Source organism: Periplaneta americana, chromosome 3 (genome assembly GCF_040183065.1).
Source record: "Periplaneta americana isolate PAMFEO1 chromosome 3, P.americana_PAMFEO1_priV1, whole genome shotgun sequence".
Taxonomy (NCBI): domain Eukaryota; kingdom Metazoa; phylum Arthropoda; class Insecta; order Blattodea; family Blattidae; genus Periplaneta; species Periplaneta americana.
The window spans coordinates 47,739,164-47,759,794 of NC_091119.1; the positions used below are offsets into that span (position 1 = coordinate 47,739,164).

The 20,631-nt window shown below is 37.2% G+C and overlaps 1 protein-coding gene across 1 annotated transcript; it reads right to left on the reverse strand.

Moving 5' to 3' along the window:
* Positions 1-126: 126 nt before the first annotated feature.
* Positions 127-20,306, reverse strand: LOC138697020 (gustatory receptor for sugar taste 64f-like). The gene is made up of 8 exons (XM_069822613.1): positions 20,044-20,306; positions 17,413-17,531; positions 15,525-15,710; positions 10,712-10,986; positions 8,084-8,235; positions 5,340-5,502; positions 1,466-1,555; positions 127-243 (listed from the first exon to the last, which is right to left on the reverse strand). Exons 1-8 carry the CDS (start codon positions 20,277-20,279, stop codon positions 127-129), a joined length of 1,338 nt encoding a protein of 445 aa, XP_069678714.1. The 5' UTR covers positions 20,280-20,306.
* Positions 20,307-20,631: the final 325 nt, after the last annotated feature.

The following is a 20,631-nucleotide window of genomic DNA, read 5'->3' on the forward strand; positions in this document are numbered from 1 at the left end:
GGACGGGGATAAGTGCATGGATTGACGTTACAGGATGGAATTGCATAAATGAAAACAGTACTCTTGTTTCACTGTTTTATTAACTACCAACCCATACAGTTTTCCAAAGGATTCAAACCCTGTTCCCTAAAACTGTGATCTCGTCAGGTAGAGGCAGAGTTCTGTCATGTTGGATGAACTGTTATCAGATGTCGTTCCGAACTGAACCAGCACAACTTCATACGTCACGATAGTTCCCGCCAACTGAAAATGAAAAAAATTGTAGATTTATAAGCAGGATAACGGGTTTGGAGTACTATAAAGTAATAGTGAAATATTGTATATACAACAAAAGTCGTTGTAAACTTGAACTATAATTATTCCCATAATTCTGCTGTACTTGCTAATTTTATCTGGCAAATCAAGTTCCTAAAAATGATAGCTTGAAACCTAAATATGTAAGGGTGTTGGCTCTTTCTACCAATCTACAGTGCGTTCGCTTCCCCCTGCGGCCAGGCGATGAACAGCAAGCACGCGGAGCAGCAATAATATAGCCTACCAACGTGCTGCCACCCGTGCTTAGGAATCACTCAACAGCTGTCCATTTTGCAGTCAGCTGACCTAACTGCGTTCTGTTTCAGCAATCAGTTTGCTTTACTGAAACGCTTTTAAAAAAACGAACAGAAATTTTGACAATTATTGAAGAAGAACTTCAGCGTGTGAATAGAAATTTTATCAGAAGATGTCAAGAATGCGTCAATGCAGAAGACACCACTTTCAGCATCTTTTGTAACAAGGTTAGTACTCAAGTGGTAACAATAAATGAGTAGGATACGCTTGAGGATTGATACACGTCGCTAACTAACGCTCTGCGCTTGCTGGCCGGCCGCAGGGGGAAGCGAACGCACTGTATTATTTAAATAATATATTTCTTTGCAATCATATGGAAATGCCGTAAGAGCCAAGTCATGAGCAAACAAAACACAGTCTAGTTGCACATTTCTTTAAGTAGTATATTTATTACTGTAATAATTGCCACCATAATAATCATAATGCATTTCATTCTTATAAAATCAACGGATATTTAAGCACTTCAAATATGTTTTCATCATATGCCAAATGACAGTTTTTCCCGTAGAAATATTTCTCAGAGCACTTTTACACTAACTGTGTTTAGTACGAAAATTCACGTTCTCTTGCTAGCCTCAGTTTAGTTACTGCAGTTTTCGGTGGTTTTGTGGTAACCATGCAAGACCTTGAATCCTAAGATCGCGGATTGAAACACGACATAGAACGATGGACATTAATGTTCGATAAAATCCTAAGCATGGCTTCGTCCTAGAAATTTGTAAAATGAATTAGGCTCATCAGATGGAGGGTTGCAATGAAGTGATAGCTGTTTCGCGCCAGAGTTTATTTTCGACGCCGAATAGCCTCCGCAGTCGAAATCTTTGTTACTTAAATTACTACTAATTCAGATACTTACTGTGAGCAAAACGGTTCTAGTTACAGGAAAGAAATTAAGTCCCGTAAGAGAGATATTGTCAGTTGCAACTTGGACCAAGAACCTGTGAATCTGGAAAGAAAATATAATATATCACTGTTTCCTACCAAAAGTAAAGAGAAATTTAAATATCAGCTACACGACAAAATAAATTCGTTAAACGCATGTCAATTTGTATAATTTAATCACGATATTCTCTACACATACATCGTACGTTTTCTTCGTGCAGGACATAGGACTTTTCATTTTCATACGAAATCTATGTATAAAAAAGTAAAGACATAAGAGATAGCCTACGTTTAATCAGTGGCCCATGTTTAGAAATTAGCAGGCTTTGGCAATTTGTAAAGCAAGCGAATATCAGGCTTTGACTTAGTAACCATAAATAATGTTCTCTTATTTTTCAGTTTTACAAATTATTGTTAGAGGTTTTAATTTGAAAAGACATGATCCACTATTTATTTATTTGCTTATTGTTTATTTGTATATTTATTAAATAATTTATTTATATACAAGTAGAATAAATTCCTATAAGCATATTTTATTACTGTGCGTCGAATTGGAACATGTACGGAGAAAATATTTATCACCCTCGATACTAAGTCAGAGTAGGAGTTCGCTTGCATGTCTTGACCTCATGGGGAATAGAGAATACGAACAAAAGACTGGATTGTTCCTCTTGAAGGCGAGAAAGATTAGCGCTGCAGCTGTCGAAGTTTGCGATGCGAACTGAGGAAGGGATAATAGTATCCACCCAACTGTACACTTTTAGGTCTTTTAGGTTAGGACATATTATATAATGTGTTTTATTGTGCCATTTCCATTTTTAATATGTGTGTTCTTTTAGAGAGTAGTTGGATGTAATCATAGGTGGGGGGTGGGGGAACCTACAAAGGAGGACTTGTTTCGGGTACAAAGCACGTACTGTCAGAAGACCCGTGCATTGGATTTTAGACAAAATTATGATAATATAAAATTTGTATGTATAATATTAGTCAATAAGTCTATCTATCTATCTATCTATCTATCTATCTATCTATCTATCTATCTATCTATCTATCTATCTATCTATCTATCTATCTATCTATCTATCTATCTATCTATCTATCTATCTATCTGTCTATCTATCTGTCTGTCTGTCTGTCTGTCTGTCTGTCTGTCTGTCTGTCTGTCTGTCTGTCTGTCTGTCTGTCTGTCTGTCTGTCTGTCTGTCCGTCCGTCCGTCCGTCCGGCTGCCTGCCTGCCTGCCTGCCTGCCTGCCCGTCTGTCCGTCTGTCCGTCCATTTATCCATCCATCCATCCATCTATATACAAGTATGTATTTAATTAATATAGATTATCGGGAAAAAATAAAGAAGGTGAACATGTGAATTCTAAATGAAGCAATAGAGAAAGTGGACAGATTCAAATACTTTGGGTGTACTATAAGCAGTAAGATGAGCTGTTGCAAACAAAAAAAAAAAAAAATCAAAAGGAGGATATAAATGGCAAGGAAGCTTTTAATTGAAAAAGGAGCATCTTCTGTGGACCTCTGCAAAATGAAATAAGGAAGAGACTAGTTAAGTGCTTTGTGTGGAGTGTGACATTGTATGGGCAGAAGAATTGACATTACGACGAAGTGAAGGCAAACGAATAGAAGCATTTGAAATGTGGATATGGAGAAGAATGGAACATGTGAAATGGACAGACAGAATAACAAATGAAGTTGTGTTGGAAAAATGGGTGAGGAATTAATGATGCTGAAACTGATCAGGACGAGAGAAAGAAATTGGTTATGTTACTGGCTGACAAGAAACTGCCTACTGAAGGATGCACTGGAAGGAATAATGAACGGGAGAATAGTTCGGGGCAGAAGAAGATGTCAGATGATAGACGACATTAAGATATTTGGGTCATATGCGGAGACTAAGACAAAGACATAAAATAGAAAAGATTGGCGAATCCTGGATTTGCAGTCAGAGAGACCTACCCTTGGGCAGAAAACAATGAATGAATGAATAATATTTTATGGAAAAGTATCTACATCTAAGTAAATTTAAAAATACATTTCTAGCACACTTCTGGAACAGCAAGCTCGTGTTCAGAGCGTTTAGCAATATAAGAGAATAATAGCCTATAATAAAAAGAAGCTCAGTGATTAAGTTACTTCTTCATTGTTTTTCTACAAAGTTCTTATGTTTTGTTTGTTTAGTCAACTGTCCGATGACCGGTCTGAACCTCATAAGTGATACCAATAAAGCACCACTTATGAGGCAACTAGGCCGGGAGACTATGAGATAGGATGGCCAGTTCCTTTCCCTCTCCATTGCATACATCGCTGATTAGCTACATATTACACTAATGAGACTTCAGATGCATAGAAACAATTGTTCTTCCTCTGACACATATCGTCAAGTGTGAGTTGTGCGTCTGGATTCGCCTGGCTAGTTTATACTTTGCTCTTGAGGAGAAAGATTGGGCAGTCGGCTGGAGTTAAGATTTAGTCCAAGGCTACTTAAAATACAGAAATATGGAGGAAGGAGTAGAAGGTGACTACCAGACACAGACTTCAGCTGAACAGATGCCTGATTCAGAACCAGAGCTGAAACCAGTGGAAGTCGACAATATTCCTTCAGAATCTTCAGGAGTGGAGGCAAAGAAAGAGCCTTTACCAAGTATAATAATTGAAACTGAAAAAGTCGCAAACACTTCGATAACCGATGAAAGTAAAGAGAATATTTTAGACAGCTTGAAAGGAACACCAAAGTTGGAGGAGGGAGAAAATTCTTCTGACGATGTCAAAATTTCCCAAAAAGAAATTGAGGGTATAGATTCAGAAGTAAATGAAACCGTAACGAGTGCTAATGTAGATGAAGTACAGAAAGAGGGGGAAGACTTTTTCCTGAATTGGTAAATAACGTAGCATACTTGGAGTATCAGAAATGTCATGCTAAGAAAATTGAAAATATTACGAAGGATATTTCTTCAGCTTCAAACGTAGAAAATCTGGAGGAAGTAGTTCGTGCATGCTCTGACAGATTGTATAAACTGTTAGAAAATCTTGAAACCAGCTTGGAGAAATGTATTAGCAATAAGAAGCTAGAAAACCTAGATGAACCAGGCAATGTGTCTGAATCTACTTCAGAGATCGGGAGTTCTTAAAAAGCATTAAAATGAGATTAGATTAAGAGATGAGTACTGAAGACGACTTATCATAAATGGTAGCAAAGATGAAACATTTTGATTATCACACAAATCAATTTGGTGTGACAGCCATTTGATAAATTATATTCATTATCTTCAGTGTTCTTTCACTTCAGTTTCTAAACTGCCATTGTTTCAATGTATAGAGATATGCAAAAATTATATAGGCCTAATATACTTATAACAATTTTTATATATTAGCAGAAACAGTCATAATGTTGTAATTATTACTTAAGAAATATGGATTTGTACAAATATTTAAGTTGTACATAAATGAAACTCAAATTATATAAACTTATAGCAATCGAATAATTCCGGAAATTAAGCTTCAGTAACAATAACATTTAAAATACGGGTAGTGAGGAATAGTTGAGTCTTGAGAGTTTGCAAATGTTTGTGCAATTAAATGCACTTATTAGTACGAATATCTTGTCTATTTCCTTGTACATAAGAGAATTTGATATATAGGTATATGTTAATGTAAAATTATTACTGTGGATTAAAAAAAATAAAAATTCAAATGCATAAAAAGTGAGATGTACTGCCTGATAATAGATAAACATATGTCAGAGCCTCAATCAGAAATAAGAGTTCTTATAGGAATGCTAAATCCTATATTGTCGCATACCCAGAAAAACATGCGGTATACATATTTTCTGCATTGGATTCTCACCTCGATCTGGTAGTTATGAGCCGGCACTGAATACAGCACGTCCTTGGCAACACGGCTGTCGTCATAGACACTCGCAGCATAGAGAGCCATTGCCACTGTGCGAATGATGAGATAGGAAAAGGAGACGTAGAAGTACGTGTTCTGCACAGCGCTTGCAGAGTAACTGTAAGGCATAACCAGGGAATTTAACAACCCCGTTACTCATACATATACCGGATGTAACTCTTGCCCCTATCACTTTCGCGTACATTCATAGGCAGTGCCGTAAATACGAATCTTTGCTTCTAAAGCCGAAATGCTTATCACTTGTAGAGACAATTTCATAAGTACAACTAACTATTCCCTTGTTTATCAAAATCACCAGTAGAGTCGAGGCAAAGCGTCTGGTTTGTGTGAAGGGAGATTTCCCTATACGAAGGTCACCTGAATTTCAATGTCAACCCATAAAATTCAGTGTTGCCTACATTCCTAATTATAGGAGCAAGAGATACATCCGGTATATATAGAAACAAATTGATGGCGCGACTCTTTGTGATGAAAAAATTTTATCACACTCTATCACTATTACGCTAAAGTCTTTTCCCTGATACATATTCTAGCTACTTAGGGACGACATACGATGAAACAGAACGAATGTTATTACCTTGCAGTTGTTTTTTGAACTTCTCGTCATGCTTTCTGGGACTCTGAAAATATCTGTGCGCCATAAATTATTTCTAAGTCTGTACATTGATAATTTCTGATTTGAATCAGTATTTTCAAGCAACAAGCCGTTTGTTTAGAAGTCGGTTTTAACCATTCGTTATTCGTGTGTATTCACACTTATAACGAGCTCAACCTGAACTTATGAAGTGTCATTTATATTGCGTTATCGATCTTTAGCGATATAAATAATATACATTTATTGCTGTATTGGAAACAATACAGTTGTATAATACTAGTGTTAGTTTTTTCTTCTTATGCAGTATTATTATAAGTTATTATACTATCCTGTAAAACAATAAAATGAAAAGGAGTGACGAAGATTTGAACCTGGGACTTTGACATGTAAATACCGACGTTTCCGACGTTCTTCCGACTGAGCTACGGGGGCACAAGTAAAAAAAGCATATGTAGAAAAATTGGTCCAATCCCCCTCCAAGACGTCCTGTTGATTTGTGGAAGCTCGTTCAGGATGCCTGGGATGCCGCTGCTGAGAACAGAAAATACTAATCGAGTCCATGCGCACTCGACTTCAAGATGTGATAGAGATGGGAGGAAGATGAAATAAATATTGAATCGCGGCTTTTTGTTTAGTTCTTTGGACTTTTAATTGTTTCAATTTTCGAAGGCAGACACCAATAAGTTATGCAACAAAAGATATTTTTGTTGAGAATAAAATCTTTCTTTCTTTCATTCGCAGCCATAATGTCGTAATAAATAATGATAAAGTTAATGATAAAGTCACGGCATAATACATTCATAAACCTGATGTCAATTACTAAAACAATCGTAAGAGAGACAGGAGCAATTATATTTTCTGTCTCCCCTAAAAAAAAAAAAGAAAACATAAAAAGTACTAGGTTGTGTTTGAATGTACGACCTCACGAATACCAGCGTGAAACGCTACCATTACCCTACAACAGTAACATGCAGAACATTTTAATTACAAGTGTAGATATCAGGCAACGTAATCCAACAACATGTAACATTGCCTGACTCCGAATTGTAGCGGAGATATCCGAAGGGAAGTTGGTTTCTAGAGAGCGGCTACTTTTTCTTTTGACAGCTAGACATAAATAAAAATTGTGTAATTAATTATTAACAAACTTTTATGGCCGTGAGGTAGCATCACACTGTACAGATACGAAATTAAAATTTGGAGCGGGTCATGTTGGGAGTCCATCTGTATCTGAAGGAACAGTTTCGCACGACTGTCCCCAAGTAGCATATACTAGGGTCATTTCATAAGTCATGGCAACTATGTTATATCTTTCGAATAACCGAAAATGTGGTTAGTTCAGTATATACGTTTGAAAACCTGTTGTGCACTGTACCGAATGCCACCGTCAGATTGCGTCTGTGTGCATTGGATAGTTGACAGCACACGCAAAAGTTAGTATGCTAGATGCTGTGCTCCAAGATGGATGTAGGTAAAGTTGAACAGCGGTCATACGTGAAAATTGGAGATCTTGGAACATCCTCCTTACTCGCCTGATCTAAGTCCATACGACTTTGATCTCATTCCGTAGTTGAAGAAGTCGATGCGTGGGAAGGAATTGGCAAACTGGAGGATATCTTAACAGCGTTTCGACGAGAGGTGATACACATAGACAAATCGCACACAGCCGCCGATAGTATTCAACGCCTGCATTATCGTTGACAAAGATGTGTGAAAGCCTTGGAGTATTGTTTTGAAGGATGTTAGCTGTGAGTAATGTACTTTGTTTCCCTTTGTGCATAATAAAACAATTATTACTATTTACGCATCTTTGAATTTCCCTTACTCATTGCTTCCTGTACCCGGATACAATTTGGTACTAGCATTTCGAAGCACATTCCAGTTACCTTCAGTCGCATATAGTGAATTTCTATTCCTGCAGCTTTATTGACTGATCTAATACAGTTGTCATGACTTATGAAATGACCCTCGTATACAGAGGCTCTTATTTACTACACATGCCCAGTGTGTTGTAAGCGAAACTTACATATTAAGGGAGCTCCAAATTTTATTTCCGTGCCTGTACATATTATAATAAGCTCACCTCATGTTGAGCAGCTGCTCGCAAATGAAAAAGAGATTGGTGGCGAAGCACAAAAGAATGATGCTCGACACGCATTTGTCCACATTTGACGTCAGGAAAGAGAGCGCGTTGTAGTCTTCGCGCGTTGATCTCCAGAAATTCTGCGACATCACCTGTAAAAGTATATCTTATCATTCACATTCGAAAATACATTAGGACTAATGTTAAAACATTGAATGAGTCTGTATCAAATACGTAGTTGATGGAAATGATGGTACTGAAGTGGTATTTTGGTGAGAGTAGTCCGAGAATTCGCTTTGTGATTATGTTGCATTTGGGCTATTCCATATGAAATCGATCAATAAAAAACCTCGCATTTTATAGCCTAATTTGTTCCCTATTTATACAAGGTGCTGAGGACAGTGCATTTTAAAAAAATATACTATCGAAAGTCAAACGGTTTTCGTATTATTGAGCGACAAATTTAGCGTATTTTATAAAAACAAGCATCTTTCAGCGCTCAGAACTCTGAAACCATTTACTGCAGAACATTGAACGAGAGCTTATTTTGAAGCTGACATTTGGTAGGTTATGTTAAGAAGTAATCCTTATTTTTATTGTACACAGAGAGACAAATAATCTGATTTTACTTGGTTTTAGGCTTTTTGGCCATTTATAAAAATGTAAAAAAAAAAAAAAAAAATTGAGAAAAAACCTTACATTATTAAGAGGGATTCGGCATTATTTGCTTAGTGGTACGGCAATAAGTTTCGAGGGTATTAAATAGATTATTTTCACACGCCTAGACTTGAACGGCGAATACCGCACGCACTGGCCGAGAGCTGAAGATAAGCGAGCGTTGGGCGTCATTTTACTCCTGTGTTTATGAAAACCTGTGATAAAGCTAGCACAGCCATGCGCTGCTAGACGACACATTACGTGTTTGTCTCCTGGCCTTGCTTATCTCGGCTAGCTCCCGTCTCACAGTCAGATGGTTAGTTCATGCGCGTACTATTTATTTTCTCTATTTGATATTTTCAATACTTTCTTATCGACATACCATCAGTAAAAATATGTGTTTATTTGTACTTTCAATGCGGAATCTAACTATATATTTTTTAAATATTTTTTCCCTAGGCAAAGGCGTCTTAATGAGGAAAAATCTAAATTTCTCCATTTCCATAAAAAGTAAGAAAATCTGTTTATATGTCAATATAAACTTTAATTTCTCAGCATCAAAATAAACCATGATTTTGATCATTGGGTGAAAGGGTTTCGGAGCTACAACAGTTTAAAGTTGCTAATTTTATGAAAATACGATAAATTTATATATTTTTAATTTAAACACTATGAAGTTCTGATGCCTCAGACTTTGCACAAAGCATTGTATCACAGTTATCTAAGTACACAAAAAGTTTCATTGTGTTTAGAAATAGTAAGTTTAATTTTCTCTATATTTCGGTCGATTTGAGATGGAATAGCTCATATTTGTCTTACAGTTGGGGAATACTAAGAAAGTCGGGATGCCCTGTTGCGGCCCCGGAAGTTTAGACATTCGTCTATGTGTGGCCAGGGAAGCTGTATGTGATCGTCCAGTTGAGGCCCGGAAATATTCTGAGTTATGTTTGTATACAAACAGTATTTTCCTTCTATTTTGCAAATTACTAAATATGAGTATGAGTATAACTATCGTTACTTCCGTATGTAGGATACTGTATCGTAGATTGTGTGAACTTTGTTACAGGTATGGTTAAAAGTAATGTTCGTAAACGATAGTCTGAAGGTCCTTATGATGGCGAAACTTGTAACCGTCCTCAACGATTAAATCGATTTTAACTTCTCCTCAAATCCATGTTTTCCATGGCATGCATAATGCACACTAACCGCGAAAGAGTCCAGGAATTCTCGTCACCGGAGATGTCATTGTACTTTCTTGTCACCGATTACACATTAGTCACCGGCGTTCTCGTCCCCGATTATAATTAATAATTTATTAATGCTTTCTTGAAAAAAAATAGGATTTAGACAGAGGCATTACTAGGATCACAGAAGGATACCCTGATTATAAAGAAGATGGTGATGTTCTTACGTACCTCAGAGCTATCGGACACAATTTAGGTGGTAATTTCTAAACATAAAGTCATGTAACATTTAATGCAGTGTGACAATTTTGAAACATTAATCACCTAACATTTTATACAATGTATCTATGGATATTTGACTTGTGAAAATAAATTATTATTTTTAAGGAAATGTGCACTGGTGACCGCAATATCGGGTGAAATCCTCATCCGTCAATTTAAAAAAAAACGGCGGATGGAGGCCAAATATAAAACAAAAACGTAGAAAAACGTGTAAAGTCATTTATGTGAAAAAACAAAAATTGAAATTTTTTGCCATTTTGGCCAAACATTCAGGCCTAGTGTCCCTTAAAATGACAATATTCACTATTCTAAGAGTTGAGATTGGTAATGTGTGAGCGAAACCCAATGTGTGAGCTGGGACTCAAACTGCAAGCTCTGCAAGGACCTCATGAAAGCGAGTTTAAAAGTTGAGGCATCACGCCCAGGAAGTGAACGTTTTTAATTGGGAAAATTTTGAAAATGTAGGTCTATATGGAACGCTGAGCTGTATAGAGATAGCACTCACCTTACCGTGAACTTGCTTGAGGCTTTTGTTGAGCAGACGAAATCTGCTAGCCAGAGCGACGCTAATGATCATCACGAACAGGTTGGCGAAGCTCCAGTAGAACGCTCCTATGAAGTTACACAGTGCGGTGAAGACGGCCATACCATAACTGAAACGGACCACTCCAAACACATGGCGATGACTCACTATGAAGTACCGCTTTATGAGGTCCGCAGTACTGGAGGCGCACTGCGAAGCTCTGTACAAGGAGTTAGCGTGTGATAGCAAGTATTCGCCTGTAACATGCAAACATTAATTTGTGACAATTTTGTCTTTGAGAGTACCTGGCAATTTCTTATAAAAGTACCAGTAATCATACTATGGTCCGTCCCAGGGGTCTTTAGAGTAGAAAGACGAAATAAGACCTGTGCGCAAGTGGATGTGGGGAGGCTAGGGCCAATGACCTCTCTGCAGTAGCGGCCGGTGATCGAAATCCTCGGTGAGGCCAGATGCAACTAGTTTAAGTGCCTCCGATAGGAAATGTTTGTTTATGATATTAATTATTATTGTTATTATATTATTAATATCATTATTACTGTATTATTATTATTAGTCTATTATTATTACTGTAATATTAATGAAAAACAATAATTTCATTCACCAAATAAGCTGTTATGCTCTGAGTTTCAGTGATTGTTTCAGTGTGATGAAGCAACCCATATGTGTTGAAATTTCCCTTTCTTTTCTTTTTATTTTTTTCCTTTGACAGCAACAACCAAGGCCAAGAGAAGTTTATTTTGCATCACATTACCACTTAACCATTTATGTGGCACATACCAGGATGCAATAGAAACTCGCGTTTTAAGATTATCTGTCAGAAAAGTTGTCAGCGATGTCGTAGGTATCTCGGTAGTCTCTCTCTTTATTTAAAACTTCCTTTCTTTCAGTATTATTTCTTCTCGAAAAAGGATACTCTAACAATGAATTAACTGCACCAGCATTATTTCTCTCATTTGTTTCTGTTTATATTTTCCCGAAATATATATCATTTGCCCAGGTTCACTACTGTACTACGAAGTACAACAGTAGAACACCCTCGCTTATGTCATAAACTAAGACATAAGGGGAGAGAATAGAGTGGGTCTCTGGCTGCCAAAGAGCTGGAATTTTGTTATTTATGGCCTATTTAGGAAGACAAGTCACCATTGCTATTCCGACCCCACTCTACCCTTGAGGCCGGCCCATGGATGGGAGAAGTGAAACCTGATCAGGCCAGACGAATTGTGCCTCAGCTACAACGTTTTTGAGCGCAAACTCAATGCCCGCGAAAGGACATGAAATGCATAAGCCAGACCTGGCACGAGCGATTCTGGCCTCAGGAACAAATTTTACTGCAAAACAGGTCTATATACATCACAAGCCAGACCCGGCACGAGCGATCCTGGACTCAGGAACAAATTTTACTGCAAAACAGGTCTATATACATCACAAAGTTTTCAAATGCTTCTATAGTGATATATGCTTCATTCAAATAACTAATACATTATATGGAAACACAAAATTTGATTTCAGTTAATCCAAGTGATTGAGGCCCGGCCTCACTTGCCTCAGTCAATCAGCCGCCACTGCCTCTCTGGGGGAGGGGGTCATTTTTTTTACACATATTTTTTTTATTTCATTTATTTAATACTTTACACTTGAGCTACATTAGGCATTGCAGCCCGATAGAGCTGAAGCTCGTGCTCGGGCGCAGTTCAGATCAGTTATACAAAATATATCACAAAATTGAGCACAATAACATTAATAAGTTGTAAAATACATACAGCATATAATAATAGAGTCTATATACAAATAGAAAATACAAAAGTACATGAATATTATAATATCAATTTTTAACTCAATTAGCTTAAACAATTAAATAATTAATCTGATTTGTTTCTTAAATCTGTCTGTGTTAAGTGTACTTAGCTCAGGGTATGCTCTAATTAATGCATTATATATTTTGGGTCCAAAATTTCTGCTGTGTTTTAATCCAGCAGTTGTGTGGCATTTGGGAGTATTTAGAAAGAAAGTGTAGTTTTGTCGCGTATGGTATTCATGAGAATCAAATTTAAATTGATTGTGGTTTTTATGGAAGTAAATCAGCAATATTTGTTTATAAATTTGTTCTAGATTTGACATACCAAATTCCTGAAAAATTAATTTTGTTGGGTAATCAAAAGGTTATATAGACAAATTTTGATAATTCTTTTGGAGGAAATTTAAAGGATGGAGAGTCGATTTTGCCATTCCTCCCCAACCTAATATACCATACTGAATTATTGATTGAAACAGAGCTAAGTACACAGTACACAGAACATAAACAGGTAAATAAGAGCGTAGAATGGAAAATTTGTGGATTGTTACACAATCTGTTACACAGAAAGGAGATATGCTTGTCCCATTTTAAATGTTGGTCAATAATAATGCCTAAATATTTAACTTGTGAGGATATACTCAAAGCGTTACATGAGCAAGTAGGTAGGTTACAATCATGCATTGTTATACTTCTATTATTATTTATTTTTAGTTGCTCAAGGCCATGTGATGTTAATGAAAATGGTATTAATTTTGTTTTAGAAACGTTCAAAGAAAGTAAATTTGTATCTGAACTCTCTACCACGAGCATCTTACCCCTTAGCGGCCTCGAGCTGATGATACCCGCGATACACTCCGTCACAGTCACTCTACAGATTCCTAGGACGGACCATAGTTCTCCACGGATTCTGTGAGACCTGTAGTGTGTAAGGTCATCTCTGAACTCTTCAGTTTCCCCTGACATTAAATATAATAGAAACCTCTTTGTTCATAGGGTATTTAAATCAATTTTATCCAGGATAGTAGTTCTGTATTGCTGACTCCAGCGTTTCTGGCGCGTGTCCTTGAGTATAATGTACAATCTGCGAGCATTAGTTGATAGTGTAGCTGAGAATGGCACCACCTCCTATACAAGTTACGTCAGCAATCCGCCAACCTCGTTTGTCAGTCTTACTGCCCAGACTGTGGCAAAGTAAGATACTCGCACCAGTGAGCTTTATACTTTACTGGATACACCATCGCAATGCTCTTTTCTGTCTGAAAGCGTGACTGTAGACGTCATGTTGGAGAGGGTATTTCTCTCTCTTTCTAACTAATGTGCTTCAATGAGTTCTTCCTGAGGTTCATGTTGCACATGCACAGTAAGCGATGAAATACCGTTATTGTGTACGATAGCATTCACTGCAAGAGAGACAAGGAAAACACTATGCTAGAGAGAGATAGCAATACCCTCCGGCGCTCAGCATTCGCGTCACGCTTTTAAAGCATTCAGTTGTGCCTCCAGTACAGTATAGAGCAATCATGTCAATTGATGCCCATAGGAGCAAGTGCACGCTTTAGAGCTCAGGAGAGCCTGAGCGCTTTACAGTGGAAAGGAATGAGACAGACGAAAGAAGTAGTATATGCCGCTTGGTCGAGCTATATTCAGGGATGGCCAGCACTGACTCAATAGATAAAGGAAAGAGAACTTATTAAAACTGTATCCATGGTAATTTTTAGATCTGTCTGAGAAATTTAAGTGCATTATAAGAATGAAAATTTTAATTTTAATGCTCATATTTCACAAGTTTGATTTTTGTTGTTCAAAAGAAATATTTTCTCAATTTTTTAAATAGAAAAATGAAATTTTCAGATATAGATCTATTTATTTAGTAGCCTTACAGAATGTTTTCGTAAATCTAATAAACCGTAAATACGTATTACTGAAGATAGTGTATTGAAAATTTTGAAAATATTCGCATGGAAATTGTTTGTAAGGAAATTAATTAACAAAGCAACTACTGTTACATCATAAGCAAAAGATACGTGCCTATGTGTTGTAAAAATGTCAGCTCTATAGCTTCAGCATATTTCGAGAAAATAATTTAATTATATTCTGGTGATAGGAAGTTGCTCACAAATATCACCTTAAAAGCATAATGCGATAAGAGTTTTGTTATGTAATATTAGTTGCACTTAAAACATGTGCAGCATCTAGGTAACTTTGCTTTGTACTGTAATATTATTTTGATTAGTTTATTGATTACTTTTATAAGACTAAAGATACCATCAATATCAATTCCAACTTATCATGTCATACTCAGTCTCTTTTTTGGGGATATCACTTTCTTTATGAATGATGTGGTTCATCCAATTAGTACAGTATAGTTGTACTACTATGGAATTTGTGTGAATATTCCTTCTTAACTCTTTATTGTGTTATTAACATTTAAAACACAACTGCAATATTAAGAAATTGATATTAGTACTTTTGTTTTGCAGACAATATAGATAATATAAAACAGAAAGAAGCCATATAAAAATAACGACATAAAATTTCACGTTCCGTTTGAAGTTTGTGCACCACTGTTTTCTTAATTCAACAGGCTGTTTATTCATATACACAACCCTTCGTCTATCCATTCTTAGCGCTTGATGCCCGCGCACGACGTCAAAGTCAGAAAAATGCGCTTCCTTTGACATCACTGGTATAGAGCTCACTGACTCACACTTAACTTTCCCTACGCTAGCGTTCCTGCGGTGTGTCCTTGAGTACAGTGTCCAGTAGTGAGTTTCTGTTGTCACTGCAGCTGAGAACGGTACCTCCTCCTAAATACACGTCACATCAACAATCTGCCAATCACAATTGTCAGCTTTATCGCTCATAGACTGCTACAAATATAAGACACTCGCACTTTTGATTCCCATTACTTATTTCACATGCCAAAAACGGTGGCGCGGCCTATAGTACTGTACAGTTATTTTGTTAGCTACTCACAGAAAGCTACAGTAGCTATGATGGCGGCCATGGTTCGGATCTTGAATCGCAGGTGGTCAGGATACCCATAATGCATCTGACTTCGCTCTGTTTGATGCCAGAGCAATGCTAGTCCTGGCCATTTCGTAGCCATCTTAAGGAACATGCAGCAGCAAAGAGTACCGGTCAAGTAAAATACCAGTGATCCTGCGGAAATAGAGAGTAATCAGAGAGAAAATTTGAGTAAGATAAAAGTCAAACAATGTGTTGTAGTGGCTCATATACAAGATTTAGGAACACGTTACTGGGGGATGAAATTATGTACAGGGTGATTCACGAGAAAAGGTATAAAATTTAGGATACGATATCTTAGACCATTTTGAGTGAAAAAGTTCATATGAACATAGGTCCGTTTTCGAATGATGGCGAAGCTAGATGCATTTTTTTGGCAAAACATCTCGCACCAATGTGAATGAGACGTTAATGTATACTGCTGACTTGAGACAAGGTCACCGATGAATGATGTAATATTGGAATCTGCATTGTGAGCGATTTAGATAAGAGAAGAGAAACAAACCGGGTGGTGGGGCATTACAAATGTCACAACAAATACGCTATCACTTATCGGTTCACAGCAGTACAGTCAGCTACCTACAGTACAGTAGTTATACAGGTACAGTTATCGGAAGTGTTAAGTTGTGTTTTTCAAGATGACTTATAAATTTTAGACTACAGTATACGCCCATATTATGTATGTTTATGGTTTGTACGATGGAAGTTCCTTGCTTGCTGTCGTTGAATATGAACGACGCTTTCCGAACAGAAGGGTACCACATCGAAGAGTATTTCCTGACTGTGGTTTTGGATGAAAGACTTGGTATAGCAAAGGAACGGGGAAACGAGAGAGGCGCTAATCGACCGTATTTTGGATGTGACATTATGACAGCCACATGCAACTCTCCCGAGCGATGAGCGCGATTCACGCTCGAGCGCAACAGTGCATTGAAGCAGAAGGAGGTATCTTTGAAAATGTACCAAAACATCGACCCCGACTTCTAGAATATTAGGTATGTATGCATACGTGAATATAAACTTAAAATTTGTCCGTTATCTGTCTCTAAATGCGAGTTAGTACAATGGAATCTCAGGAGTTTTTGTGAAATCAAAGAGCCATATCTCGTAACCGTTCGAAAACGGACCTATATTCATATTAACTTTTTCACTCACAATGAATTAATAATTCACCTCCTAAACTTTTTTACCTTTCCTCGTGAATCACCCCGTATACGCCATACCATTATTAACGGATATTATATAACGATCGATTTTTCTTCCGAACAGTCCCATATGTCCATGATTGTCTCTTTTTTTCTGCAACGGAACGTTTACAACAACAAAAAAGGAAATTATATGTAGATTTTGATATGCCGTTCCTTTGGTACTTTAATTTTATGCATTCTCCTAGCCATAAAATGTTATTTGCGTCACAGTTCCTATTAAATATTTTTAAAACGTCTGATAATTTTTATGATTGTAGATACTCGTATTGAAATGTAACCTAGCGGACATGTTTCAGATGTTCTAGTGAAGATTGACCACCTCACCCATTCTTTCACTGGTACTCAGATCTTTGTTTCCCTTACGTCCCGTAAATTAAAAGATGTCCTGTTATTGTTATGGACTAAGTCGAAATAAAGACGGTCGGTACGTCAATAGAACGAACAAACTATATATTGATATTAGTTGAAACATTTGACTCAATCTAATAGAAAGTAATCCTTGGTGAAGAAGGTGATAATTATATCCTTTTAAAAAGATAAAGTGGCTCTATCTCCATGCCCCCCAAGTGCCTTCATGGCATGTTACGGGGATACCTTTACCTTTACCTCTACTACTTACTAATACTCACCTGAAGTTTTGAATGTGAATCCGACGATTAGGTACCAGGAAATTGTAAATCCGAGAGACACCATGAAGGCAAGAATGACAATTATTGTGTATATGACTCTGAAACTTCGCCATCTGAACCTGTGGGGGAAAGCGTTATAAATAGAGATGTGATTAAGTTATTCTTTGTGAATCAGAGCTAGGAAGACTATGAGTGATTTGAGGCGTTCAGAAGTTAAATTGACCAGCTAAACATGTGTGCAATTGAGTTACAGGGTAAGAACTTATTCCGAGAATAAAAACGTATCAACTCTCAAAGCTACTAACTTCGGTTATAGTCGTGCAGATAGCAGCACTTGTTCTGTTCACTTGTTTTGTTATAGTAATTTTAGGGACTTTATCCTTTAGTATCTATTTTTCCACTTTCAGTTTTAAAAGAGATCTGTTATTGGAACTCATATACAAATAAAAATTAGCCGTCCATACCATATTGTTGTTTAGTCAACTGTCCTAAGACAGATCTGGACCCCACAAGCGATACCAACAAGGCATCACTCATGCGACAACTAGGTCAGTTCCTTTCCCCCTTCCATTGCATAGTAACATCCTATTATTTAGCAACGAAATACAAAGGTTGTAACTTTAATAATGGCAACTATCTATTTATTACGAATATGCAAGTCCTTCAGTCCTTCAATGTAGTAGCCAGCATTATCTACAACTCGTTGCCAGCGATGTGGAAGTCGTAGTATCCCTGTAGCAGCTGCTGTTGATGTTTCTGATGGAGCGCCCTACTGCCTGCAGAATATCGGGAACAGTCTGGAATCGAACGTCACGAAGTGGTTCCTTCATCTTTGGGATTAAGTCATAATCACAGGAGCTTAAGTCCGATGAATGTGGTGGATAGAAAAGCACTTTCCACGCCCAGCGACAGTACAAATCAGCTACAGGCTGTGCCGTGTGCGCCCTTGCATTATCCTGCAAAATGATGGGAGGGTTTCGCAAAACGTGTGGGTGCTTTTTTCGCAACGCTGGTATCAGATCATGCTTAAAAATGAAGGAAATACTGTGCATTAACATTTAGCCAAGATCCCTGTTCCTGCTTTGTAAACATGGCGAAACACAACCTCTTAGAGCTGTAACTAACAGGAGACTAACTTCAAGTCTCCACAGCGCATGCGCTGTGAGTCGGACGGAAGACTCTTTTTAGGGGGGGAAGACGGCAGATATAGACTAACATGTGGTAGAGGTGATGACTCCGTCTCGTTTCGCTTTTACAGCAGTGTTGCCACTATTAAAGTTACACCCCACGGATATTAAAAAGGCGGATAGCCTAAAGATTTTAAAGAGACACTGTTGCTTTCAGTACCGAAGAAAAATAATGTCGAAAAGTGTAACAACTTCAGGATTATCAGCCGATATCGGACTCGGCGAAGAATCTCGTACAAATACTGTTGGAAGAAGAGTAGTTTGGCTTCAGGAAAGGAAAAGCTACGAAAGATGCAATTAGACTGCTACGAACAATCGGCGAAAGATACCTCGAAAAGAATAAAGATGTGTATGTTGTGTTTGTAGACCTAGAAAAGGCTTTTCACAGAGTGGATTGGAGTACACTGATGGGGATCCTAAAGAAAATTGGTGTGGATTTGAAAGAGAGAAGGTTGTTCAGCAATCTTAATATGAGACAATGAGTCAGAGTCAGAGTCAGGGTAGGAGAAGAAATGTCAGAAGGAAGTGAAATAGGGAGAGGAGTATATCAAGGGTGTAATTTATCACTTGCACTGTTCGACATCTACTTGGAGGATTTAGTAAAGATCTGTTTTTATAACATGTGAGGAGCTCTTTGGTAGACTACTATGAATGAATGAATAATGAATGAACTTGTACTCTTAATTTCGGGATCATTGCTGGATGGTTCTTTGAATGCATGTTTCATACATTAATGATTGAAATTTTAGTTGAGCAGAACTGTAATATAAACAAAATAGTTCTTGTTGTAAGAAAGTTAGCCTAGACAGAATCCGAAATTTTGGAAAATTACGCGGAAATGCGGTAGTAGTATAGTAATTTGGATTGTTGTTGAGATTTTGTCATTAAAAGAAATTCTTGCCGCAATTTTTACAAAATACTGTAGCCTGTATGGAAAAAATCTTATGGAGAATAGCCGTACAAGATAGAATGGTGTTCTGAAAGGTCATACAATGAGACTTAGAAATGTTCCAAAAAGTAACAGCTTTGAAGATGAGAAAGATTCTAATGAATATTTATGAATGACCGAGTCCTCGGCATCAACCTCTTTGATTTGATTACCTGGTTGGGGTTTTCCGAGGTTTCCCCAACCAAAAGGCAAATGCCGGGTAATATTTTGGCGAATCCTCGGACCTCACCTCATCTCACTATATCTCGCCAAAATATTGTAAAAAAAATTGCACAATATTGTAAAAATTGCAGAAAATTACTGAATTGTAAAACTGTAAAAATTTGTAAAAATTGTAATTGTAATATTGTAAAATTTTGACTTGTTCCACATCTTAAAGCTTCATTGCTCATGTAAGATCTATGGAATACAATAAATGAATGAATGAATGAATGAATGAATGAATGAATGAATGAATGAATGAATGAATAACTTACGTCACATTATGATACGAACCTGAGATCTGCAGGTCGAGAACTCGTGATTCCTTGAACGGGACAGAGAGCAAAGAACTGTGCGACCAACAGAACAGAGTTCATTGCCCTGTGCATGGAATTTACATCATCTTCACTATCATTAAGAGCCAGTGATCCATTTTTCAATCTCCTTGAGACGCTCTTGATTGGCCCCTTGATGGCAGCTACCCGCCGAGTCACTCCGACAGGGGTGACTATGCTATCCTGGGTGAACATTAAGTCCTGTTCACCGTGGGTCACTTCTGATCGATCTGTTGGACATGAAACTGTATGGTGAGTTTTACGATTTTTATTGTTTGATGTCCTGTATATGAAATTTACTGTAGGAAATCGCAAAATTAACGCTAAGGTATTTCTTATTACCATTTATTATTTAATGTTTTAAGAAACGTTAATAAAAGTAAATATTCAATAGAAAGAATCTGTTTACATTAAATTTGCTATTCGTAGGAACATTGAATTATTTCCATATTTTGTGACAACTCGTTGTATTTAACTGTATCCACTCGACTGTAAGTCATTCTTTATTTAATATATTATTAAGATGTACTTCTTGCAGTAACTTACA